Here is a 24,866-nt window from a genome sequence, read left to right on the forward strand (position 1 = left end):
GGTTGGTCAGAATATAAACATCATATTCAAAGTCACAGCATGTACAGTAGCTGTTCTTTTTCTTCTTCATCCCCGCAGGAAACAAGACTCTTCACTCTGAAGGATGTCAAATGTTTTTGAGTATTTTTATTTCACAACCAACTTCAGTTCATATGTTGTGTCATATGTTACAAGCTGCAGGCTCCTACTTTCAGCCCATTTTCTGTATACCGCCACACACAGTACAAACACGACAGTGCAGAGGACGAAGAGCAGGATGATACACAGCAGCTGCGGCAGAGAGAAGAGAGGAGGGAGCTCAGGTCTGACTGCGAGGAAGAAAAACAAAACATTCGATTGGTTAACTAGCAGATCATGAAGAGAGTTAAGCTCATAAGCCCTGTGATTTCTAAATGGAACACTTCCTAAGTTTTTTGAGGTCCGATTCAAATAAACAGCATCCTCTTCTGGAAGAGAACAGATATATAAACAGATATTATAAAGGTCAGAAGGGAACCACTGATCAAAGTATCTGTTATGCAAGACAGTTCATTGGTGTAGTTAAATGTGATTGATTGTGTTATTTCGCCCCCTGGTGCCAAAGCTCATTATTATCTCATTTATTTCCTGAATATACTGCCAGATATCAGTTATCAGCTCTCCTGTCTCAATGGGCACAAGCTCTGATTTGTGTGCCACATTTTTGGAACAAATTTTGTAAAAATTTAAACCCTGTAATGTAGGATGGTTAGCTCAGATGGTTGGAGTGTGGTGCTAAGGTCATGTCCAATCCTCATATTGGCTAATGATTGTAATTTAACAAATCAAATGCAAAGCAAGTGCTTTAAAATATATGTTGTTCCCCCTCCAGCAGCGCCTATTTGGGAGGTGGTCCTGTGGCCTGACTGAACATCCAAAACAGACTCAAAATTTTGATATAAAGTTCATGAGAAGTTCATATTCTTTGTGTTCATGTAGCCTAATGGACAAGCTCTCTGTCTTAAGATCAGAAGTTTGAGGGTTCATGTCCTTTTGTGGTTGAAAGATCTAGACGGTTTAAGGAAGCATTGCTGCTAATTTCAGCACAACTACACTTTAACTTTGAAAAGTAAGTTTTAGAATTGATACAAAGCCATTCTGCTTTACAAAATGTGTGACGTTAATGCCAGCCTACACGTATACACTAGATGCACAACATCATTGTTACCTCTAACAGCCAGCCAGCTCTGTCGTGACTCTCCTTTCGTGGGGTGTTCACACTTGTAGAAACCTTCGTCAGACCCGGACACCGCAGAGATGGTCATGCTTCCTGCAGGTTGAGCCCCGATGAAAACCCCGTCTTTGTAGAACTTTGCAGAGAAATCAGAAGTGGCGCTTATGTTCTCTTTTTCTTTATAGGAACAGAGAAGTGTTACTTTATCGCCTTCTGTCACAGGTAGTGCAGGGCTCTGCAGGATCACAACACCATCTGAAAAACAAACCATGCTGTCGTTGTTCTCTTTTATGAAAATGAATAACACCTAAAAGTATCAAATTAACTTTTTCTGTTCCCTGTCAAACACGTGCAGCATTAATGTCAGCATCAAATATAAATACACATTGCACATTTAGTGTTACCAGTCACAGTGATGTTAATGGTGTTGCTGCACTCCCCCCGCTCAGACTCGCACCAGTACACTCCAGTGTCTGATGGATAGGCATCGTCAATGACACAGAAGGACTCATTTGGTCTTCCCCAGCCAGAGCTGCACGGATCAGAAGTCCAAAAGGATGTGTTCCTCCTGAATATCCAGCCACTAGAGGTTCCCGGCACTTCACAGGTCAGTGTGATGGTGTCATACCAAAAGAACTGAGACCTGTTGGGATGGATGTTCAGTGTGGCTGAAACAGAAGAAAGATCAGATTGGGCATGTTGTGCAGATCGTAAAGCTGTGAATGTTTAATTTAGTGAATGGTAAAGTAATGGAGTATTTCGCTAGGTAATGGGGTGAAAGGCAGAGTAATGATGTAAATGACAAGGTAACTGAGTAAAAGGCTGAGTAATGGCTAAGAAGTTGAGTGAGTTGGTGGATTAGGCGGTTTTATGGGTGAGTAAATGGCTACGTAATGACTAATGTAATCTTAGTGTCTGTGTGGGGGCAAGCAATTTAGTTAAAAGCAAGCACATAAAGGTCATATTATTAGGTGTGACAAAAACCTTCACATTTGAGGGTTCAGTTACTAGCTTTGATCAGTAAACTGGTTTGGGTTTCATCACATGAACCAATTTTGCATTTTAGTCACATGATAAGAAGTGAGCTGAAGGTTCAAATGTATGTTGTCACACAGGTTCCCAAAAGCCATGAAAAACTCAAATGCTAAAATACATAAAGCAAAATCTGATTTACCAGCCATCCTGTCAGTCTGTAACTAAAGTTACAAAATAACTGAAACTTCACAACAGGGACATCAAGATTAATATAGCAATATAATATAGTTTTATGATGAGATTATAGATTTTATAGTGCAAAATCTAGCAAATATTAAAAGAAACACTACATTATTGCTGTTGAATTCATCTTTTAGCAAAACATACAAATAATTTCTACTAATGCAGCTAAAGTACCCACAATTTCTCTATTCGACACATCACAGCTGCACTTAGTCGTGACTGACTTACACTCAAATGAGACCAAACATTATATTAGCAATTTAAATGAATTAACTGATTATATACAGTCCAGACTTCACTTTTTACTATAACAGCATGATTCAATTCTTCTTCCTAACTGTAAATTGTTGGTATGTTTCAGTAAAACTGAAATAAGAGAACTGTTTTAGCAAATCAGGATGTACTGTAGCTTATGCAGAGCTGTAAAAGGAGAAGATCAGAACACAAAATCCGTACATTACAACAACAGAAAACTGGAGGGAACTAACTGCAAACTATGATTTTTAGAAACAATCAAATAAGCCAAACTTTGTTGAACTGCCACAGCCAAAATCTGCCATAAATGTTTTAGTGGACGGAGTTGATTACTTCCCATTCTTTAAATCACAACACAACTGCATTAACATTTGAAAGAAAAGATTTTAAAAGGCTTCAAACAGGAATAATAGAGAGCATAAGGCAATACTGTTTATAAAAGTTAAATTTCTCACACAGGATTAGGCAGAGTGAGGGGATCTCCATTCTGTCTCGATGTGTTTTGTCTTCTACTCCTCCTCAGGTAGCAGCAGTGAGCCCACATCCTGACATCAGAAAGTCATCAAAAAACTGCTAAACACAGCAGAAGTGAAGAGTTAGACCTGTGTGGTGTGGAACAAAATCACTTCCTCCATTGTGCTTGTGTTACTTTGCTGTGTCCTGTAAATCAGTTAAATGTAATTAAAAGTTCAATTTAACCTGCTGAAGACCTTATTTACCGGAGGTTTAAGGTTGTATATTTTAGTATAAGAGCAAATATAGCAGCCAGTAATTTATAAAGAGAAAAATTATTACATTTCAATTGATTTTTAATGCTAGAAAGAGGGTTGCGTCTCATGTCTGCAGACATGCAGTAAGTTTGTCAGTAATGTAGTAATGTAAAAATGATAGATACACTTTAGATATATTGTATTAATTGAATTAATATTTTAATTCAATTTTGCATTATTATTAGTATCTTCATTTACTTCATTTATTTTAGTCAGGGTGAAATGTACTATGATATAATTTACCTTTATGTTAGACTGAAAAAAACAGTGAACTATGGACTGTAAATATCCTAAGTTTTTCTAAATTCTTTTCAAACCAATTTACCATAGCTTAGCTCACCATTTACCATTGAGCCAGGCCTGTGCATAATCGATCATCAACAATCGGAGCACAATGCATTCCTGTGAATTGATGCTGGCTTGCTCTGATGTTACGCACATATGGGCAACGACAGCCTCATAAGATCGAGGCGGCCGCAGTTTTTAGAGCCAGGTGGCACAGTTGTTCTCTACCGACTGCAAACGCCATGGCACGCTGGGCAACGTCTGCCCGTTGCCTGATCAAAGAGCTGATTGGCTCTGAGTTCTGACAAAAAACACCACATTTTAGTAATTTATATATCTGAACATGGTCCGCCAACTACAGGTAGCTCATGGTTATCTAACAGGATGTAAATATTTTGTGACTTCCTGTATATTCTTTGAAGGCTGCTGGAAACTGTTCGACTCACATGCAGCTTTTTGTCACTGCCTCCTGCTGCTGCCGCCTGATGGTACATTTTTGTGACTTAAGCTAATTGCTCAGAACCTTTGTGAAATAATTAGCCCAGGCTGCACACATGCCAGCACTTACAGTAACAAAGTATAGAAAAATTATTTTGGAACTTATTATTTCATTGTATCAGTATTCAGATAAGTAAACACAGCAATGAAAATATAGCTTATTGTCTCTACACCCACAGAAATTCACACCTGTCATCAGCCTCATGTTCACAAGTCGACAGGAAAAAACAGACAAAGACAGGAAGTGTAGTAAAACAAGACATAAGAGGAGGAAAATTACAAAAGAAAGCAGGAAATAACTAAAGAAAACCCCAAAACTTGGCAATTGAAGGAAAATGACATTCAAAAGAGGGATCCTAATTACACTAATGACATTCTCCTACACATACATGTAGCCAGATCAGGTAAAAAAATAAAAATGCTTCTTAAACCAGGAAATACATATCTGTGTAAGGATTGAGGAGTGACCCTGAGTGCATGTGAAAGTCTAGTCTCCCAGTTATTTACCTTAAGGGACCCCTTTAAAATGATAAAAAAAATTAAAAAAAACATAATACAGACAATTACATAAAAAGGAGTTCACTGTTTGGGTTCATTGTACAGTTTTGAATATAATAAGAAATATCCATAAAATATGTCACTTTAGTAGGTGTTGTCAGTTTACTAAATGATTGAAATAATAAATGAATATATGACAAAAGAAAAGTTTTGAATATAATGTGGTGTAAGAATGAAATTAATGAAATGAAAGAAAATGGCAGATCATATGCATTTGTAGTTTTAATGTAGAATTTACTTCTAAAACAATGAATGCTGATGGATCAACTTAATAAAAGGAACAACTATAAACAACCCCACCCATCAAATCATAAGTGCTTTAACATACATGTGATCTGTTTGAAATCAACGTTATGCACTTAACAGGCAGAATAAGTATAGAAATTCACAGTAACATAATTTGAAAAAAGAAAAAAACCCGAATCCATTTAAGTGTATAGAGACTGGTGAAAACGTGATATCATTTATATATACCTTTGCTATCAACCCCTGACCACTCAAGTTTTAATGGCTTATGGGTACCAAACATTTTCTAAACATCTGTAATGCCAACTTTTTAGGATAAAAACCAACCAAACTCCCGTCCAACTTACAGCTGTAAGTGGTTCACGTCAGATTTTAGTTCCACCTGATCACATTTCTGCTCTGTTCTCATTACAGCAAGGGCTCAGAATCTTCAGTTAGATTCTCCAGAGCACTGAAGCGGTTAGACGTGGCTGCAATGGTGTACCTACGTTGGAGCCTGGCACTGTTCGTACGAGGCTGAGACAGGCTCAGCGAACGGCCAACGTGGTTTTGATCAGAAGTTGTGGCTAAACAAGAAGTGGGCGACACGGCAGGATTATCTGTCAAAAGAGTAGCCTCAGGGGGGCCCGGTGCTGGACTTTGTACTGAGACTCCAGGTTTTGAATCTTTGTTGCTGATTGAGACAGCTGGGTTTTGGTTGTTCTCTTGGGGAAACACGTGTGAATGTTGGTTAATGGGTTTTGAAATGTCTGGTGAGGATCTGGAAGGACTGTTATCAATCGTAGGCTGGCACACACCAGGACTCTGCTTAGATCGGAGGTCACTGAGTTCTTCAGTTAGTTGGCGGATGATCTCATCTTTGTCATGAGGGACGGACGGTGGCAATTTTCGTCCGCACACTGTGTGAATACAAAATATATGTTCTGTTAGCACCTGCTTCACCTGACATTTCAACTTTACTATAAAAAGAACCGAAACATTAACCTATCACTCCTAATGTTTGCTGTTAAACTTGATACTTCCTGTGTCCTTATTATTCCTGTAAAAATCATACAACAACTACAGACTGGGGACAAAGAGTTCAAAGGGAAGGTGTTTGATGTATATTGCGTCAATATAATGCAAAAAGATGCAATCATAACAAATATTCTACACGTATCTGTTTCTTTAGGATATTTGGCTGAAGAAGGTGATGGTAAATTTTGAGACCTAACAGCTGCTTAACATGAACAAGTGCCACTGACTTACCGGAGTTGCCACATTTCTTCCATAAGAAGGCAGTCAATGCACATACAACTACAGTTACTACAACAGCGATGCTGGTGGTTAGAGTGCAGGACGTCATGCAGTCAGCTGAAATGATAATGAAGATTATGTGGAAATGATTCATTATATGATATTTCAGAAACATTATATCATCTACAGAGAGAGCATCTGAATAACTTGTTGTCAGATTATTAGGAGCTGCTTTCTGCCCCACACTGTATGCTCTTTTAGTGCCACAACTTTAGACAAAACTCAGAACTGAACACAAACAACTGCTGTCACACTGAATGTATAAGTCACTGAAGTCTCCTCCATAAAGAGACTCAGGTATGTACAGCTATACTTTTGATGTAATTATCTTAGCGAGAATATCCTCAGTATGTTATTAACCCACAAATGAGTGAAATAAGATCTGAACCTTTCAGTTTTATAACATAAATAATAATGACCAAAATATGCAAACACACTTTCTTTTCATTTTCAGTAATTTTACATTTTAAAAAGTAAAGAAGATTTGGAAAATTAATTAGCAATGAATGAACTGTGTTTTCTTTTTCTATCTTACAAAACTTATGGAAACACTACAGATATGGCAAAAATGGAAAAAATAACAACTGCCATTTATGACAGAAAAAAACCCAAAATTTGATAAAACAAGTAACTGTTTTTAATCTGCATATAGAATATAGCGTATTGAATATTACAATAATGTATGTGGCTGACAGAATGGCAGGCGTTTAAAGCATGAATGTAAATTGTTACAGGTGGATGGAGCTCAGGCGTACCTGGTATGTAAATCTCTGTTTCCCTCGTTTGGTTTATCCGAGGCTGATGAACTCTGCAGATGATCCTGTGACGAAAAGACATCAGTTTAAGTTTCAGTTTAGTTTGTTTTTAATTGTGTGATGGGTTTTCTGGAAAATACTGTATTAGTGTTGGTGAGTCACTCTTTTTCTTTTTTAATTCTTTTTCACCAGCTTGACACAGAATTCAAACAGACAACTGTGAGTGTGTTAACATGCCGATGTTAGCATTTAGCTTAAAGCACAGTGGTGCCAAAGTACAGCCTCAGAGAGCCAGTTGCATGGCTGTAGTCACTTTAAATAAACAATTCTCCAACTCCCCTTGGATGAGGTGAATCAAGCAAACCTCAGAATAAAATATGGAAACTAAATTTCTTTAGTATTAAACTGTAATTGTACCTGTTGGTGTCAGCCTGCACAGTCAGTCTCCTTGTGACGGTGAAACATCCCCTGGAATCCAGATTGGTCTTTGGGTCTTCAGCTCCGATGCTGTTTCCCTGATGGTCTAGAAATGTTACCTCAGGCTTCGGGAACCAGCAGTTTGCTTCACACTGCAGAGTCACTCCTCCTCCTCCTCCTCCTCCTCCTCCTCCTCCTCCTCCTCTGGAAGCTGGAACAACTGAGAGTCTGGGCTCAGAACCTGCTCCTACAAAACCAAGAATTATACAATACAACTTTATTATTATTATTATCAATGTGGACAATATTATCTGGGCTTTGTGAGAGAGGAAATATTTTCAAAGTTCTATATTTGACAAAAAGAACAGAGTCTTTCATACACATCATGTGGGTGAACCAGGCCTCAGGAGACATTAAAGGAATAGTACATTTTGGGAATGTTTTGAGAGTTGGATGAGAAAATTGATACCACTCTCACATCTCTGTGGTAAATATGTAGCTACATCCAGCCGCCAGTGATGCTTGACAGATTTCACTACCTTTACACTGAACGCTGCAAGTTGTTTCCCATTGCTTCTTCATGCTAAGGTACGCTAACGGGCTCTTGGCTGTAGTTTCATATTTAACAAAGCCACACCTGACCACGATTGTGAGAGCAAAATCTGTAATAAACTATTAGACCTGTGCAGCACTTCAAGATAGTAACGTGTAAAGGCAACAGGCAACTTTTAGGAGACTTTAAAAATAGACTACTACAATTTGATTGGACGTACCAACAAAGAGCTCCACCCTAACGACCTTCTGGGCTTTCTTCAGGATGGTCTTGCAGATGTATGTTCCTGTATCAGAGAGCCGCAGGCTGGAAATCCTCAGCGAGATGTTTCCCCTCATCAGTTCATTCATGAAGAGGTTTGTTCTGTACCTGAAGACCGGATTCTTCATCTCGTGGGTCTCACAGCCATCGCGGTACAGGAAGGCGATGCCTCGATCCAGACCTTCCTTGGACCACTCCACTGTAGGGAAGTCGCCGCTGACGTCTATGAGGCAGGGCAGGATGACCGATTCTCCATCAAAGGCCAGGATCTTCCCCGATACACCGTCCTCTGAGGCTGAAAACACAAAACATGGTGGAACATTTATATTTTTCTTATTGTCAACAAATCCTATAAAAAAATCAACAATAAATTGCTCTTCTGATGTGCATGTGTGCCTAACCAAAACCTGGTCTTATTCCACTGTGTCATACATTATTTCCAGGATATTTGGTCATTTTGATAAATTTCCAGGTGTTTCCATGATTGCAAAACTAGTCTCTAAATTTACAGCTTTTCCAGGACGTGTGGGAACACAAAACACAAAGTTAGCAGCTAGTCAGTGAAGAAGTGTTTACAGTTTGTCTCATCCACCCATAAGTGGCCCAAAAAAACGTGTTAAAACAGGTTTTATCTCTCCTTTGGCAGTAAAGCATTGTAACAAAATATAATCTATTGACGTAGTTTCATGACGTATCACTTCATGTTGGCGAGTTTCTCTTCCAGCTGAAAATCAGGAACCTGTTTGAACTGATCACAACTCAAAGATGTTGTGCAAACTGCGCAGAAGATTTTGCTTCTCTTTTTCTTGCATCATGACGGCAATGTAAATCTGCTGTGTCATTAGTAGTCCACCATGTTGGGCCAGACTCAGATAACTCTCTTACTGCCATTTTGTGTACACATACCACTGAATAAGGCATTACCAGTAATAATATTACAGTAATAAAGTACAGTAAAAGAAATGTTCCCAGTAACTAGTAATCTAACTAAATACTTTACAGTAATAATATTACAGTAATAAAGTACAGTAAAAGAAATGTTCCCAGTAACTAGTAATCTAACTAAATACTTTACCTTAATAATATTAGTCATAAGTCTGAAGTTTGTGGAGAAGGAGCACAATTACCAATTTTTTGGGTAGTCGAAGAGAAATAATGTAGTAAAACAGTGTAACTAATTACTACTGGCAGGGAGTAATAAGTAAAGTATTAATATTACTTTTGAAAAGATTAATAAATTAGTTTTTTAACTATCCCAACACTGGTTATTACTGTGTGCTATAAGAGGAACCATTTTGTAGAAAATAAACTGAGCACCATAACAACATTTTTCTAACTTCTCTAAAATTTCCACTAAAAGGAAAAATACTTTTATGTTTCAACCGTTTAAAATAAAACATCCACAGGCAAGATACCACACTTAAACGGTCTCGGTATCATCGCATAATAACTCTCACATACCTGCGCAAGACAGCAGTGTGGCAACCAGGAGGAAGAAGAACTGGACGTCCATGGCACAAACAAACAAAACTAAAAACAGAAGAAAGGAAACGAAAAACGGGATCTCTCAGCGGTTGAAACAAAGAAAAAGAATAAAAAATGATTGTATGAAACTTTGAAGGCTTTTTTTTCAGCTGTAGATCCTGATAGAGCAGCGCAGAGCGCAGCCTCCTCTGCAGGAGCGCAGTGTTGGTTCAACAGCTTCACTCTCACAGCCCTCGTCCCCCCACACTCGCACCCCGCCTCCTACCTACTCATTCAATTGAATGAATGAATTTTATTAATCTCTTTTTTTATTATTATTATTATTATTATTATTATTATTATTATTATTATTATTATTAACAAAGCCTTGTAGATTTTATTTTTGGTAATTGAGAGACGATAAATGTTTTGTTGGATAAAAAAAAATAATGCAATTTATGTTCCCTTTGTAGAGAACTTGTAAGTATTTGGAGAAATTTTTTTTCCACATTTTTGAATTTTTCTGTCTTTTAACGTGTTTCATGTGTTATTTTAAAGGGACAAGATTGTGGGTAAAATGGAGTTAACCGTGACCAATTAACCTTCCTAATTTCATTTTCATAGATTTATCTTCAGAAATCCTATCCAATAAAAACCACTGACCAATCTTACTGGTCCTGACAAAAGTCCTCCTGAGTCAATAATGTGACAATTAATATGAACCGGTGGATACACTGATATGCTTGTCATCCATCCTGTAACCGGGGGCGTGTCCCCAGTGGCTGTAACCACAACACCGGATTGCACAATGCTTCCACACAAAGAGACTGAAAGCTCTACCTTCCCTTTTTGTGTTTATTTTTTCTTCACAAAAAGTGAAAGTGTCCTGTTCATCTCTTTGCCCCAAACGATCAGTGAGGCACAAAGTGATCATCATCATCTTCTTCTTCTTCTTCTTCTTCTTCTTCTTCTCCTCCTCACTGGACTCAAAAGGTAAATTAATTTTTCTTTGATTGATTTTTGCCATCGATGGTTGATGTTTTAATCCCTTTTGCTTTCACTTTCAAACTCAGTACTTTGAAGAGAGTTGAACCTTCTCAGATTTAACTCTGGTGATCAAAGAAAGCAAAAAAACATAACCTTACTAATAATATGATATATGGTGATTAAGATGTCAGTTATTTAATTTGGTGTTGAATATGAGGAGTTAATGACTTATCAGGGATTTAAGCAAGAAAGATCTGTGAGCCTGAAAAATGATCCGGGCGGAAATGTGTATAATGTATTGAATTAAGTATTATATACATTTAAAACTCTACGCATGAAATCAGGGATGGTGCCTGAGAACTTAAAGTCATGGTTATTATATCCTCCCTAAAATGCCTGGCTGAAGGGCTATTAAACTTAATGCAGTGTATTGCCACTAGATGGGGCCAAAGGGAGTCTCATCAGTACATTACTGAACATAATAATGAATCCTTTGTAAAGAATACTGAACTGAATTTAAACTGCAGCACACTTCACCCACAAAAAAAGTTGTTAAGATTAGGATTGTCAAAACAGACACAATTAAAACTACTTGAATATTGCATTGGGTATATACTTTTATTTATAGTCTTATAGTCTATTTTCTATTATTTTTTAATTTAATCTTGAATTTCTCCTGAAGGGGGATCAATGAAGGAACATCTTATCTTATCTTATCTTAAAAAATATATATTATTTTGTTAATGAAGTGTGTGTTTAGAAATATAGACTAAAAGCCTTTACAGGAAATTGTGGAAACAAAGCCCTGTTATGAACTGGAATCAAATCTGACATACTAATATCCAGATTGATACTAGAGTGCTGTCACAGTCGTCCTTCATGCAAAGTCTGTTTTTCCCCCAGGAGAAACTGAAGAGATGAGCTCACACCAGTCAGTTAAAGTAGTCGGACAGGACGTCATCCTGCCACAGAAGACCCTCACTCAATGTGTGAACTCTGGAGACTCTTTACAACCCTGTGCGCAGACGGGATGATCCCAATATTCAGGATATTACAGGAAGTCTCTTTCAGGATTAAATGAGCAATGGAAACCTTTCACCGAAAAAGGATATTACACATTTTGTTTCTGAACTGGAGAGCCGGATCATGAAAGGATGTGGCCCCCCGTTGTTGGTGAGTACAGTTTACTTAATAGTTAATAAAGAAACACTCCAGTGATTCACTTTCATAAAGTTGGAGAGACAGATTTGAACAACAATGATCCAAACTGATGCAGCAGAGGCTGATATTCAGACTTTTGGGTCCTTGTATGGGTTCAAGTTGGACAAACACTGGCTCCTACATTTCCCATAATGCAAATCAATAACAACTTCCCTCAGACTGACCTGCCAAATGCCAACTTCTTTCAAACCCTCCAGTTTGTAGGCCTCTCTAAGACCAAAATACGATTTATTTTCATACTTTAGAAAGCTCCTACCAGAACATATGAAACTGTTCTCAGAATCTGAACTTTATGGAGTTTATGTGGAGTGTCTCTGTGAGATAATATATGATATATATGGGTTGTGTCACTTTGATGTGTATTCACATTAGTGAAAAGGCTTGGAAAAAATACACCTGAGTTGGTGTCTGTGTCTTTAAAAAATCTAAATAATTCACAATAATATACCATTTCAGTAATAAATCAGTTATAATGAATGTCCCATATGACTTCTGTATTATATGTTCCTGCTCACAACCATTCAAAGACAAACTCACTCTGTGCCTGCTCTCATCCTCTACACTGTGACAAAACCTCCACTAGGTGGAACTATTTATTAGGTTTTAATATGCTGTATGAGGGAGTACTGCCATCAAACCACTGACAGTATATCAAACTCAGAAACAATAATAACAATAATTTTCTGAAAGCTACCATTGACATTATTTGTACACCTACATTTAGCCTAATAAAAATAAAGCATGAATTCAACATTACACACAATCCCTCTCATTAAATCTCACTGAAAGTATCCTGCTGTAAGAGTGTTACGACCTCAGTTGTGGGGTCCAGGGGAAGAGAGGTGCAACTAATTAACCGGGTGCTTAAAGAAGGAAAGGAAACAGAAAGATTTTTTACTATTAAACTATTTATTTAAATTTAAATGAGTTCAATGTTAACACAAAACAACTTCCTAAAAAGAAAGATGTGACATCACACCTGCTGACATCACTGATGTCGGTATGTTTGTTTTCAGAGTTTACGGATGGTTGAAAGCTATTGCAAACTGTAACTATACTGATTTTATATATATATGAGAGAGAGAGTGACTTAACTTGTGTTCACTAAGTTGCTTTTGACCTTGGTCGACGCACACAGTGGGTAACTTTCCACTCAGCTCAGAAGGACTGACTGAGATGCAGCAACTGCAACTCTTAAAGGATTAATACAAATAAGAAATAGCAACTTCTTGAAGTATGCTGGGCCGTATTAAAGGTCATTTACACATAGTAATCTGACTTATATGTACACCTTTGTAGATGTGGTTAATGAGACACACATAATGTGTGTATACAGCGTTACAATAAAACTCTCTCTCTCTATTCCAGGTGACACACTGGAATTATTCAGTAGCAATAATACTACCTACTTGAAGTGAAGTGATTTCATGGAGACCTAAACTTTCCATAGCATCTCTTCTATGAGAAGAGTTGCGCTGGGGACTGGCTGTATGAAACCAGAAACGTGGTTTAAACAACAAGCCCCGAGCTGTTTTCTACAGTGAAAGTAAACAGCAGCCTCACCATTGCGCCATCTTAAATGTGAGGCACTCTGCCACTATCTTCCTTATTTACACCCTGAGGACAATATGAGGCCCTGATGCAACTGTACATTTCCATAAAAGGTATGTGTGCAGCTCATCATGAAGATCAGTCAGGTTCAGGGAAATATCACTGCAGACAGCCTAATGTTTTACAGCAAGTGGTCACATGTGAGGAGCCAGTTACTATAAGTGATAACAAACAAGGACATTTGACTCTGGAACAGAAAGACACCTTGTTGTTTTAATAGAGAAACCTAACTACTAGACGACATTTTAAAAGCAACATGAAACGGGTGTGTTTGTGTTAAATTCAGGAACAGGTCTTTAACGCATGTGATCCCTTTGAGCAGGGGCGTTTCTAGACCCCCTGGGGGCCCAAGGCAAGAAGGACCATGGGGCCCCCCAGAATCAGGACTACGAATCAGTAAAGAAATCTTTTATTAAACAATTAACATATAAAATAAATAATAAATAACATAACTATCTGAATGCAAACTTTACATACAATATATAAATAACCGAAAAACAAACAAAATTTTCAGAATGATAAAAATGCAACCAAGCAAAAAAACAAACAAACTTAAAACTTGCTGTGACACCGTGGTCCTATATCCACAGTCCAATAGTAGTGCCTTTTTTTTCTTAAAACTGCTGCTTGCCTTGGCTTCTGCAAATGCAGCCATTATGTCTTCCATATCTAAAGACCTCCGAACATCTCTTTCTATTGAAATCAGTGCCAGTCCTGTGAGCCTCTCCTGTAGAGGTCTGCTGTTGCTGTTGCTGTTGATGCTGCTGCTGTTGTTGTTGTTGTTGTTGTTGTTGTTGTTGTTGTTGTTGTGGGCCAAAAAACTTCAACAAAGCACCTTGAGGAAGAAAAAAGAAAAGAGCACAATGTATTTGGTTGGCTTGTGTAAAGTAAAGTAAAGTAAAGAACTGGGCATGCTACACAAACACAACATTTGAGATCTGTATGGAATAATTAATGAACATCCATTTGCAGTAACAACTTTAATGCTTCATGTTAACATTTTATTTAATGTAACATTTAGGCTATAGCAGAAAATGTATGGATATATAGGATAGGATATACTTTATTTATCGCTGAAGGGAAATTCAGTCGTCCAGCAGCTCACATTTAAAAAAAATAATTCCAAATAAAAATTAGCACCAGTTTAGACTTTAAACTGACAGCAGAACTGATGCTGGTATCAGTTTTAACATTTGACAACAAATGCTTTATTCTGGGAGAATATATATCATTGGCATTGGCAGCAAAGGACTAACTTATTGTGTGGCTAAGAATGTGTTTAGAAGAAAGTGGCTGAATTCACTTTACACAGTGACAACCCGGAAAGGGCCCTGTGCGGGGCATTTCCGATACGTTGTCGTTGCAGCGTCTAAAGCAGGTCCATTATTTTGTCATTGACATCAGCCGTCCCTCGGGGGCCCCCTTCAGCTCGTTGCGGCGTCACTGCCAAGGGGAATGTTCTCACATTCACAGTCCACACTCGGATTTGTCCGCTTTGGTCTGCGTCATCAACTCTATAAGCAGCAATAGCCGGTCGTTGCTCGCCTCTCACTCTCAGCCTGCATACCGGTAAAGACGCTCCGCACTGACACCGATGGCACCGGCTCTACTCTTTCTCTGCTTTATACTCGCTGCTGTGAGTGTAAAGAGTTGTATGGTGGATAAATGCGTGACGGCGCCCGTGGGAGACTCTGTTGAGTTTTCGGCCAGTGATAACTGCACAGATGGTAAAGAGTTCAAACTGATGACAGAAGATATCACTGTGACTGTGGCAGCGCGCGTTAACGGTGTTTGGACCCCAGGAGAGGATTACAAAGACCGGATTGAACATCTTTCTTCATCTTCTCTCAAGTTAACCGGAGTCACCCTCAGAGACAACAAGCTGAAAGGAATGTACGAGTTCATGTGCGACAATAACCCTGTCACATACATCCACCTGAGTGTTTCTACAGCCTTTAACCTGTCTGAGACCGAGGGAGAGACGGGAGGGATAAAGCTGAATCCGACCTCCCTCAGACCTCCACCTGTTAATGTGAGTATTCCTCCCTTCTTACAGAGATCACATTATAGACCTGTATCTGTCAGCAGGTCTGAATTTAACTTCCTTTTATTGTCTGTCAGTCCACACAGGGACCCGTTGAAGATGAAGGGAGGAGAACTGGGATCATTGTTGGTGTGGTGCTTTCACTCGCAGCAGCAGTCGCAGTCATCCTCGTTGTTTGGTACCTGAAACCCTGCAGATCAAAAGTTCCACCTGGATCCGGTGATGAAAGACAGACAGATGTGGAGATGACACTTCTACCTGGGGGTGGTCTCCTGGTTCTCAGGTTAATGGGGGACCTTCAGTGCCAAACTCCAATGGTTGTTGATGTATAACCATGTATATATGTATATATGTATATAGGCTATGTGTAGATATGTATAGCGCCTTTCTATTCTTCCCACCAATCAACGCGCTGTACACACACATTGTAGCTCTAACTCTTTTTTTCTTATTGTTTTTTTTATGGCCTTTTATATTGCCTTGACAGCTGAAGACAGACAGGAAATGGGGACAGTGAGGTGAGCTAAGGGACACCCCCTCTCAGCACAGTGTTGTTCTAACTACTGTATCTGTCTGCTTCTCTGACAATAAAATGTAGAATTGTAAAACTGTGATCCTCTTTTGTTCATGTTTTCGTCTGTGTGTGTGTGTGTGTGTGTGTATTCTATAAACTAGAAGATATAATATACATAGTAAAATCTGAGTTATATGTATACACCTTTGTGGTTATGTGGTTAATGAACATTGCACATATCGATAATAAAAACTACAGAGTGCACTTAAAGTGTGTAACGTTAAGATAAATATAGATATAAAAGTTGGTTACAAGAGTTAGTTGGTTGTTTCACAATAGAGTTTTCAAAGCTTTTTGGATGAAGTAGTAAAGTATGCTGTAAAATCTCAAACTATTTTATTTCACATATAATCAACATGTACAGGTAACCTGTTACCGACATATTAATTCAAGTTTAAAATGCTTTTAAATACATATTTAATATTAAATATATAATCCCCCTTGTGACTTTATGTTATGAGAACAGAATAATAATACCCCAGTTTATTTGAGTGTATTAATGGTCTAAACAAATACAATTAATTACATTTACATTTCAATCTAAATCAAATGAGAGTACAGCAGTTACCGTGTTGTCACACTGCTCGTTAAAGTGACCTGTTATAGATAATATTGAGTTATAAATCTTTAATTCAACCTGACTAATCAGATGTATCTCTCTCTCTTTCTGCCTCAGTCTCAGCACAGACACACAGTTGTTTCAATTGTTTTGATGAGTCATTGAATGCAAATAACGTTGTGTCTTTCCAACATACTGCTATGGGACAGTAGAAGCTGCGTGTGTGTTTACTTTTAACTTTTTTTCTTTCCAACATTTCCAACTTTTCCTGGCCTGTCCCCGGCAAAGGCCGTGCGCCACAACACAACTCAGCCTCGTTAATGATCAGGAGGATACATTTATTGTATTTGGAACCGAAAGAACCACATAAACTCCTTATTTTCTGTCATGTGTTCCGCCTACGCATGAAAACAGTGCGCTTCCAGGACCTGTACATTACAGAGAGATAAGATATCGAATAAAGATAGGATCTAAACGATCTTTTAAACGTCAATTAAGACATTAGAAAATATGTACAGTGCAGATGTGTTTTCATTGACGCTCCTGAGACTGGTGTTTACAATGTAAGTAAGTTGTTTCTTAAAGTATTTTTTGGGGCTTTTATTGCCTTTATGATAGATACAGCTGAAGATAGACAGGAAAGGGGGGCAGAGAGAGGGGATGACACGCAGCAAAGGGCTGCAGGTCGGACTCGAGCCCTGGGCCACTGCAGCAAGGACTCAGCCTCAGTACATGGGTTGCCAGCTCTACCCACTGAGCTAACCGGGCGCCCATGTAAGTTGTTTCTTTATGCAATAACAATAATTCTTCTTGGTTGGTGTAATTGTGGGTAATGGTGTGAATTAAACTTGTTATTATGGCGCCTCTGTTACATTTAGGATGATACATTAGTTTTTGTATTGAGTACAACCAAAGTATGGCCAAAAGAGTGAAGGCAGCCTGGGTAAACCACCTATCTGTCAGCAGCCTCACTCATTACTCAACCTCAAATGTGAGGAACTCTGCCACTATCTTCCTTATTTACACCCTGAGGATAATACGAGGCCCTGATGCAACTGTACATTTCCATGTGAGGAGCCAGTTACTATAAGTGATAACAAACAAGGACATTTGACTCTGGAACAGAAAGACACCTTGTTGTTTTAATAGAGAAACCTAACTACTAGACTACATTTTTAAAGCAACATTAAACGTAGGAATAAATGAAATACAGCAACTCGAGTAAAGTACTTCAAAGTTACAGCCTACTTCAGTAAATGTACTCTCTCCTCAGTTCTGCATCATGTGTAAATAAACTGCTTTAGGCTAAAAGCTGGACTGACTTCACTTGAACCTGATATCTATATATCTCTGATATAGATCAAACAATACAATCTGCCCTGCAGGATCTGTGATATCTGATTAGGGAAGATGTTGGAAGATTATTTTCGTATTACAAACTGTAAAATAATAATTGTGTCACATTGCTGTAGTGGAAACTACCACACCTCTTGTTGAATCACTTCTTTCTTTCTCTGTCAGCAAAATAAAAATTGCGGTCACACTTACTTTAAGTAACCACTGAAACCACATGAAACTCACACCTCTGTATTTTTCATCCGCCTTAAGAAAATGTCACTGTGGCTGCATGAGGAGAGAGAGAGGGTATATAACTAGAGATAATGGCTGCTACTCCAGGTTTATGTAAAAAGGCGTAAAAATCTGCGGTTAGATTACAGCAATGTACTGAATCAAAACTGAGATCTGAGCAGTAAGAGGGAAGATAACAGAGAGAACAGAGAAATAGAGAGAGAGAGAGAGAGAGAGAGAGAGAGAGAGAAACAGAGAGAGACAGACAGAAAGAGAGAGACTCATTAATGCCTGGAACCTGTGCATAATCTTACTGTAACTTTGGACACGCTTCAGGACAGCGTGTTTAGTATTTAAGATTTTGATGAGTATATGTCCCTCTTTGTGTGTGTGTGTGTGTGTGTGTGTGTGTGTGTGTGTGTGTGTGTGTGTGTGTGTGTGTGTGTGTGTGTTTACTTCCCAGCAAGTGCTCAAGTGTCTTTTTCACTGTTCATTTTACTTTACCCAGGAAGAACAACATCCCTTTCCTGAAGGCTGGAGAGAAGCCCCACTCGCGACCACAGACCAAGTCAGGCGTGGACCTGGGAAAACAACTAAAGGTCCCCGAACACATCGCCCAGACTTGATCATCTACTCAGATGCTACCAAGCAGGTGATCATGTGGGAGCTGACTGTGCCATGGGAAGAGAACATGGAGGAGGCACACGAGAGGAAGCAGGCAAAATACATCGAAATACCAAGACCTGGTGGAGGAGTGCAGGAGCCGGGGCTGGCGGGCTCACTGCGAACCTATCGAGGTGGGCTGCCGGGGGTTTGCTGGGCGTTCAACCTGCAAAGCTCTGTCAGGGCTAGGGGTGACCGGAGCTGTTAAGAGGGGAGTCATAAGTTCCATAAAGCCGCAGAGAAAGCCACACGATGGATAAAGAGGGCGAGCCCGTGGATTGGTGCCGCTGGGATGCAATCTGGGCCTTGACCAACCCCGGATGGGTCACCTGAGTGAGGCAGTCTGATGCTGAGAGACCCGAAACCCCCGATGACCCCAGGAACATCACTGATGATGTATCCCAGCGCATCCTAGAGATGTATTTAAAACCATACAAATGTTTTATAATCCAGCCTCCAAACCTGTAAAATTGCGGCTGTGTAGAGGAAATAAAACCTAACAGTGTCCCTACCAACAATCTGACACTTTTTACCTCTCAAAATCTTTTTTTCCCCCGGTGTAATTAGATCAAATAAATACGTAATTAAAGGGGAACCTGGTCGATAAATAATCAGGCAAATTAGAAGAAAAAGAATTTAGGCCCAAAATATATATACACACACACACACACACACACACACACACACACACACACGTTGGAATTGTCATGCACATGGAGCAGTCAGTCCAGCAGTCCAGATGAGATGATTCATGAGTCATCGCCTGCCCAAGCCCATTTTGCCCAACAAGCCCCAAACAGTTTTCTACAACCAAAGTAAACAGGGGGAACAACCAAAGTATGACTGCACTAAATTCTTACACATAACCCGTTTGTGACCAAAGACTATATCTAATAAATATAAATAGGCTGTGAAAATACTCAGTGTAAAAAGACAGAGCTGTACCCTCTTTTATTGTTACAGCGGGTCAAAGTGAAGCCACTGTAACATGTAAAGGGACGATGCATCATATTTTAGCCTGTGTGTGTGCGTGCGTGTGTTATTGAGCAAACAGAGCACTTGTCAAAGAGTCACTATTAGCAGGCAACCAAGAGAGAGAAGCTCTGTAACGGAGCTCCTGATTCAGTTAATTTAAACAGGTACTCCACCCTAAAACTTGTTCTTCTAGTTTTGGAGTGTATTAAAGTGTAGACATTTGACATGAGGAAGAATGCAGATGGGATATGATTAATAAAACACACAAACCTCTGCACATGACTAGCGGGTTTGGCTGATTGTATGATCATTTTTATGGTAGTTGTTTCTGACTTTGTTTGCGTGTGTTTGTGCTCCAGGCCCTGGGTTGGGCTTTGTTATCAAGTGGATGAAAGACAGGAACATAAGCTGTGTGTGTGTGTGTGTGTGTGTGTGTGTGTGTGTGTGTGTGTGTGGCTGCCATTGCTTTGTTAAAATGTGATGCCAACAGCGATAGAAAATGAATGGTTAAAATAACGTTGCACTATGTAACCTCTATGTGCACACACAAGGATGACAACGAAAGTATGTGCATTTCAATGCGATGACTTGCGGGCGCAGAACAAAATAATAATACCCCAGTTCATTTGAGTGTATTAATGGTTTTACTTAACATATTTAATTAATTAATTACATTTACATTTAAATCTAAATCATATTAGAGTACAGCAGTTACCGTAATAAGACATTCATAAATCTTTAATTCAACCTGACTAATCAGTCGTCCTTCATGCAAAGTCTGTTTTTCCCCCAGGAGAAATTGAAGAGATGAGCTCACACCAGCCAGTTAAAGTAGTCGGACAGGACGTCATCCTGCCACAGAAGACCCTCACTCAGTGTGTCAACTCTGGAGACTCTTTACAACCCTTGTACATGGACAGGATGATCCTAACATTCAGGATATTACAGGAAGTCTCTTTCAGGATTAAATGAGCAATGGAAACCTTTCACTGACACAGGATATTACCACTCTTTTGTTTCTGAACTGGACAGCCGGATCATGAAAGGAAGTCGCCCTCCATTGTTGGTGAGTACAGTTTACTAAATAGTTAATAAAGAGACACTCCAGGGATTCACTTTCATAAAGTTGAAGAGACAGATTTGAGCAAGAATGATCCACACTGACGCAGCAGAGGCTGATATTCAGACTTTTGGGTCCTTGTATGGGTTCAAGTTGGACAAACACTGGCTCCTACATAATAATAATAATAATAATACATTAAATTTATAGAGCACTTTTCAAGAAACTCAAAGACACTTCACATGAGTTAAACGTAAAATAAAAAGCTTAAAACAACACACTAAGAAATTATAGCTATATCTACAACAGTCAACAATAATGTGTTGTTAACATCATTAAAAGCAGTTCTGAAGAGGAGGGTTTTGATCAGTGATTTGAAGTTGTATGGATCAGTACAGTCAGGAGTGTGGTGATGGAGCAGGTCTGCAAGGTGTAGGAGGGGGCCCGGTTGTGGAGGGCTTTGTGAGTGAGGAGAAGGACTTTAAATTGGATCCGTTGTTGGACAGGGAGCCAGTGGAGGTTCTGGAGGACAGGGGTGAGGTGGTCAGTGAAGTTCTGGATGAACTGAAGTAGGACTTTAATTCTGGGTGTGATGAAAGCGTGGACGAGGGTCTCAGCAGCAGAAGAGGAGAGTGAGGGGCGGAGGCGTGCAATGTTTTTCTGGTACATTTCCCATAATGCAACTTAACTTCAACTCAAGAACAAGCATCTTTCCTCAGACTTACCTGCCTTAGAAAAACCTGCTTCTTTTAAACCCTCCGGTGTGTAGGCCTCTCTAAGGCCAAGAGAAACTCCCTCCAGAGACACAGAACAAATGGAACTGTTCTCAAAATGTGAACTTGTCCCTATAGGATAGGATAGGATAAGATAAAATGTGATCTATGTAGTTGGTGTCACTTTTATGATGTGTGTAAATACTCATATTAGTGAAAAGGGTCTCTGTGTCTTACATTATTGCTCCTTTAAATACTAAAAGCACATATAAATAATGCCAGAGTCTGACACAAGGGGTTGCTGGTTACCTTTTTGAGGAAGTGCTGACATCAGACAGATAAACAGTGTAAAAACATTAACAATATACAAAATGTTATGTTCTAAAATTGACATAATTTGTACATTTAATGGGAATAAAGCAATCATTCTGTATCAACATTACAAAGAAATTGTGAGACAGGTGATATGACTGTCCGTGCTGTGCTGTGAGGGTTGCGGTTATTATAGTAACAAAGGCAAGCATTTAAAAAAAAAAAAAAAAAGTTGATGCACAGAAAAGAAAGAGCCTTGGGCAGCTCGTTTCCGCGCCCTCCTTACCCCTCCTTACCCCTCCTCCTCCGCCTCAGCCGCACCCCCCGTACGAGGAGGCTGCACTCCTCTCCTGTACCGTCATTCAGCGATCGACCATGGAGCGGACTCTTCCCCTCCAGCTGCTGTTGGTCTTTTTAACTAGCCTGCTCATTTTTGGCAGCTTTGCTTCTGGAAAACGAATCTCTGCGAACTTTGGAGACACAGTTACGTTTACTGCGAGCGAGAACTGCGCGCACGGAGACTTCAAACTGATGACAGGAGACAACTCTCGGACGGTGGCCATGCGCGCTAAAGATGTCTGGCTCGCAGGGAAAGATTTCAAACACCGGGTGGAGCATCTTTCACCGTCATCTCTAAACTTCACCGGAGTAAACATCAACGACGAAGGCTTGTTTGAGTTCACCTGCCGCGGCGGCGTTCTTACTCGCATCCAACTGAAGGTTTTTTCCCCCTTTAAGCTGTCTGCGACCGAGGGAGAGCCGGTAGAGTTCCTGTGCCGTTCTGCTAGTGTGGCCGTGAAACTTCTAAGATGGGAAAGAAACGGAGAGCTGGTCTGTGAGCTGGACCCTTCCTCCGGGGGGATCAGATATGGGACAGGGTATGAGGGAAGAGTTTCTGTACCGGCTGACTGGAAGCTGACCGGAGACTTCTCTCTGACTTTGGACCGGGTCCATCTGGAGGATGAAGGTCAGTTCATCTGCTTCATCGACAAAGCCGGAACGAGAGGAGACCCTGCTGCTGTGATGATGAAGGTCAACAAGAAAATCCCCAATCACACCATCAGCAGACCCCCACCTGTAACTGTGAGTATTCGGGGGGGGTAGTGGACTGACTGTGCATGGCAAAAAAGTACATTGTCAATATCTTTAGAGACATTTTCTAAAATCAAAGTCAAGAGCTCATGTAAAGTTCCTCCCTGGCTCCCCTGTGGTTCGCACGCTTATGGTCACATAGTTTAGTCATTAATGTTACGCAACAACGTGTTTTCAGGGATAAAACAGGAGACGCTACTTTTGCTGGAAATAAAGTTGGACAAACAAAATATCAGAATCTCTTTTATCTGTAAAAAAAAAAAAACAGGACAGCAACTTAACAGACATAAACTACCATGTAGGATACAGATATGCCTCTGGTCTATGTCCTGTGAGGGCAAGTGACAGCGCACTACTAACTCAAAAGCCAGGTGGTGACTCAAAGGGTGCATGCTTAGAAAACGGTTTTCTAAGAAAGCTTCGAGCAGCAATACCATGTCAAATAAACAACAAAGTCATACTCACAATGTGTGACTGTTGGTGAGCTTGCAGCGGTTATTATTCATTTTAAGTTTGAGATTATAATTTGTTTTAAATGGCCTGTCAAGGGGGAAAGCATTTCATCACAGTCATCAAACCAGTCCCACAGACCACAAAATATGGAGTGTGGACTGGTAGCTGGAGAGGTGCCAGTTTCACCTCCTGAGCAACATTGCAGCCCCATCACTCCACCATCTCTCTCCCCTTTGCATGTGCATGAAGTGTGCATTTCAGCCTGTGTGTGTGTGTGTGTGTGTGTGTGTGTGTGTGTGTGTGTGTGTGTATAAATAGCACATAACAACCATAACATCCATAGACAGTAAGACAAGAGTGCACATTCCTGTGGTGGTGGATATGACAGTATGTACAGTGCAGATGTGTTTTCATTGATATTTATGTTTGAAACTGAAACACTCGTTTACACAGTGGCTGGTTGAGTCACAGGGTTATTGCACAGAGACTGATTTAAATGAAGTATTATTAAATGGTGGGGGTGTGGGGTCATGGGAGGGGCTGCTCTAGTGTTATAGACCTGTTAGTCCAACTGCTTACAATCATGTTAAATGTCGGTGTCACAGTGAATTTAAGTCTGTTTCCTTTTTGTCTTCTCTCCTCTGTAGACGACGCAGGGAACCCCTGAAGAGTGTGCGATTGGAGCTGGGACCATTGCCGGTCTAATAACAATTGTAGGGCTTTTCATCTTTGGAGTCATCTTCTTTTGTCTGTGGCTTCGTTTGTGTCTGAAATCCCGCAGACCAAATGTGCAACGTGGACCTTCGACACCTGAGGAGATAGAATTTGTCAAAAAGGACACTAATGGAAATGAACCCCGTGGAGTGCCTTTCTCAAATGGTCATTCATGAACTGACAGTGGATAAATTATCGGTCCATGAAAAGAATAATTTATTTTGACCTCTTGTGCAATTTTAGGATTAACTTTACTAGAAAAAATTAATGAGTCAGAACTTTTAACACTATGCATTCCACACATTAATCCTGTATTTGCACAATTATATACTCTATTTTTAATACTTCCCTTTGCTGTCTGTTTCCTTGCCAATAAAGTTCTGACTTCCAAAAAGTGATCATCTGTTGTTCGTGTTTTCCTGTTTCCTGACAAACGAAGGAATCCTCTGGAATATGAAATAAAGTGAAAACATTTGAATTGAAAATCTGTAACATAAATAACCTCCAAGAAATATGTAAAACCTGATTTAAAAACTGAACACTGATGAATT

At 39.6% G+C, this 24,866-nt stretch overlaps 4 protein-coding genes across 10 annotated transcripts; 2 read left to right on the forward strand and 2 right to left on the reverse strand.

Annotated features, from left to right (window-relative positions):
- Window positions 1–106: 106 nt before the first annotated feature.
- On the reverse strand, window positions 107–4,859 carry LOC127363554 (low affinity immunoglobulin gamma Fc region receptor II-b). Of its 2 annotated transcripts, none has more exons than XM_051400158.1 (4): window positions 3,121–4,859; window positions 1,597–1,860; window positions 1,187–1,447; window positions 107–270 (listed from the first exon to the last, which is right to left on the reverse strand). In XM_051400158.1, the coding sequence occupies exons 1-4, from the start codon at window positions 3,149–3,151 to the stop codon at window positions 191–193; spliced, it is 636 nt and encodes a 211-aa protein (XP_051256118.1). In that variant the 5' UTR covers window positions 3,152–4,859; the 3' UTR covers window positions 107–190. The 2 variants fall into 2 exon arrangements, with proteins under 2 accessions (XP_051256118.1, XP_051256116.1); XM_051400156.1 differs by having other exon boundaries at window positions 107–308.
- Window positions 4,860–4,980: 121 nt separating this feature from the next.
- On the reverse strand, window positions 4,981–10,016 carry LOC127363535 (butyrophilin subfamily 3 member A2). The gene is made up of 6 exons (XM_051400084.1): window positions 9,766–10,016; window positions 8,264–8,599; window positions 7,491–7,737; window positions 7,074–7,138; window positions 6,271–6,375; window positions 4,981–5,921 (listed from the first exon to the last, which is right to left on the reverse strand). Exons 1-6 carry the CDS (start codon window positions 9,815–9,817, stop codon window positions 5,431–5,433), a joined length of 1,296 nt encoding a protein of 431 aa, XP_051256044.1. The 5' UTR covers window positions 9,818–10,016; the 3' UTR covers window positions 4,981–5,430.
- A 595-nt stretch (window positions 10,017–10,611) lies between these two features.
- On the forward strand, window positions 10,612–24,713 carry LOC127363690 (uncharacterized). 6 transcript variants are annotated; one of them, XM_051400490.1, is made up of 6 exons: window positions 10,620–10,761; window positions 11,659–11,928; window positions 13,345–13,640; window positions 18,842–19,415; window positions 20,765–23,139; window positions 24,249–24,713. In XM_051400490.1, the coding sequence occupies exons 5-6, from the start codon at window positions 22,432–22,434 to the stop codon at window positions 24,489–24,491; spliced, it is 951 nt and encodes a 316-aa protein (XP_051256450.1). In that variant the 5' UTR covers window positions 10,620–10,761; window positions 11,659–11,928; window positions 13,345–13,640; window positions 18,842–19,415; window positions 20,765–22,431; the 3' UTR covers window positions 24,492–24,713. The 6 variants fall into 6 exon arrangements, with proteins under 6 accessions (XP_051256453.1, XP_051256450.1, XP_051256448.1 ...); XM_051400493.1 differs by lacking the exon at window positions 13,345–13,640 and having other exon boundaries at window positions 10,612–10,761; window positions 24,258–24,713; XM_051400488.1 differs by lacking the exon at window positions 13,345–13,640.
- On the forward strand, window positions 13,990–16,245 carry LOC127363697 (uncharacterized). The gene is made up of 2 exons (XM_051400503.1): window positions 13,990–15,619; window positions 15,709–16,245. Exons 1-2 carry the CDS (start codon window positions 15,182–15,184, stop codon window positions 15,961–15,963), a joined length of 693 nt encoding a protein of 230 aa, XP_051256463.1. The 5' UTR covers window positions 13,990–15,181; the 3' UTR covers window positions 15,964–16,245.
- Window positions 24,714–24,866: the final 153 nt, after the last annotated feature.

This window comes from Dicentrarchus labrax, unplaced genomic scaffold, assembly GCF_905237075.1.
Source record: "Dicentrarchus labrax unplaced genomic scaffold, dlabrax2021, whole genome shotgun sequence".
Lineage (NCBI taxonomy): Eukaryota > Metazoa > Chordata > Actinopteri > Moronidae > Dicentrarchus > Dicentrarchus labrax.

Bases quoted from the DNA above. Each gene is read 5' to 3' on its own strand.
- LOC127363697 (XM_051400503.1), top strand. From the start codon at position 15,182: ATGGCACCGGCTCTACTCTTTCTCTGCTTTATACTCGCTGCTGTGAGT. The intron at 15,620-15,708 runs GTGAGTATTCCT...ATTGTCTGTCAG, and splicing joins TCAGACCTCCACCTGTTAAT to TCCACACAGGGACCCGTTGA.
- LOC127363535 (XM_051400084.1), bottom strand. From the start codon at position 9,817: ATGGACGTCCAGTTCTTCTTCCTCCTGGTTGCCACACTGCTGTCTTGC. The intron at 8,600-9,765 runs GTATGTGAGAGT...TTGTGTTTTCAG, and splicing joins CACACTGCTGTCTTGCGCAG to CCTCAGAGGACGGTGTATCG. The intron at 7,738-8,263 runs GTACGTCCAATC...TTGGTTTTGTAG, and splicing joins TAGGGTGGAGCTCTTTGTTG to GAGCAGGTTCTGAGCCCAGA.
- LOC127363554 (XM_051400156.1), bottom strand. From the start codon at position 3,151: ATGGAGATCCCCTCACTCTGCCTAATCCTGT. The intron at 1,861-3,120 runs GTGAGAAATTTA...CTTCTGTTTCAG, and splicing joins CTCACTCTGCCTAATCCTGT to CCACACTGAACATCCATCCC. The intron at 309-1,186 runs GTAACAATGATG...TCTTCCTCGCAG, and splicing joins GAGCTGGCTGGCTGTTAGAG to TCAGACCTGAGCTCCCTCCT.
- LOC127363690 (XM_051400490.1), top strand. From the start codon at position 22,432: ATGGAGCGGACTCTTCCCCTCCAGCTGCTGTTGGTCTTTTTAACTAGC. The intron at 23,140-24,248 runs GTGAGTATTCGG...TCTCCTCTGTAG, and splicing joins GCAGACCCCCACCTGTAACT to ACGACGCAGGGAACCCCTGA.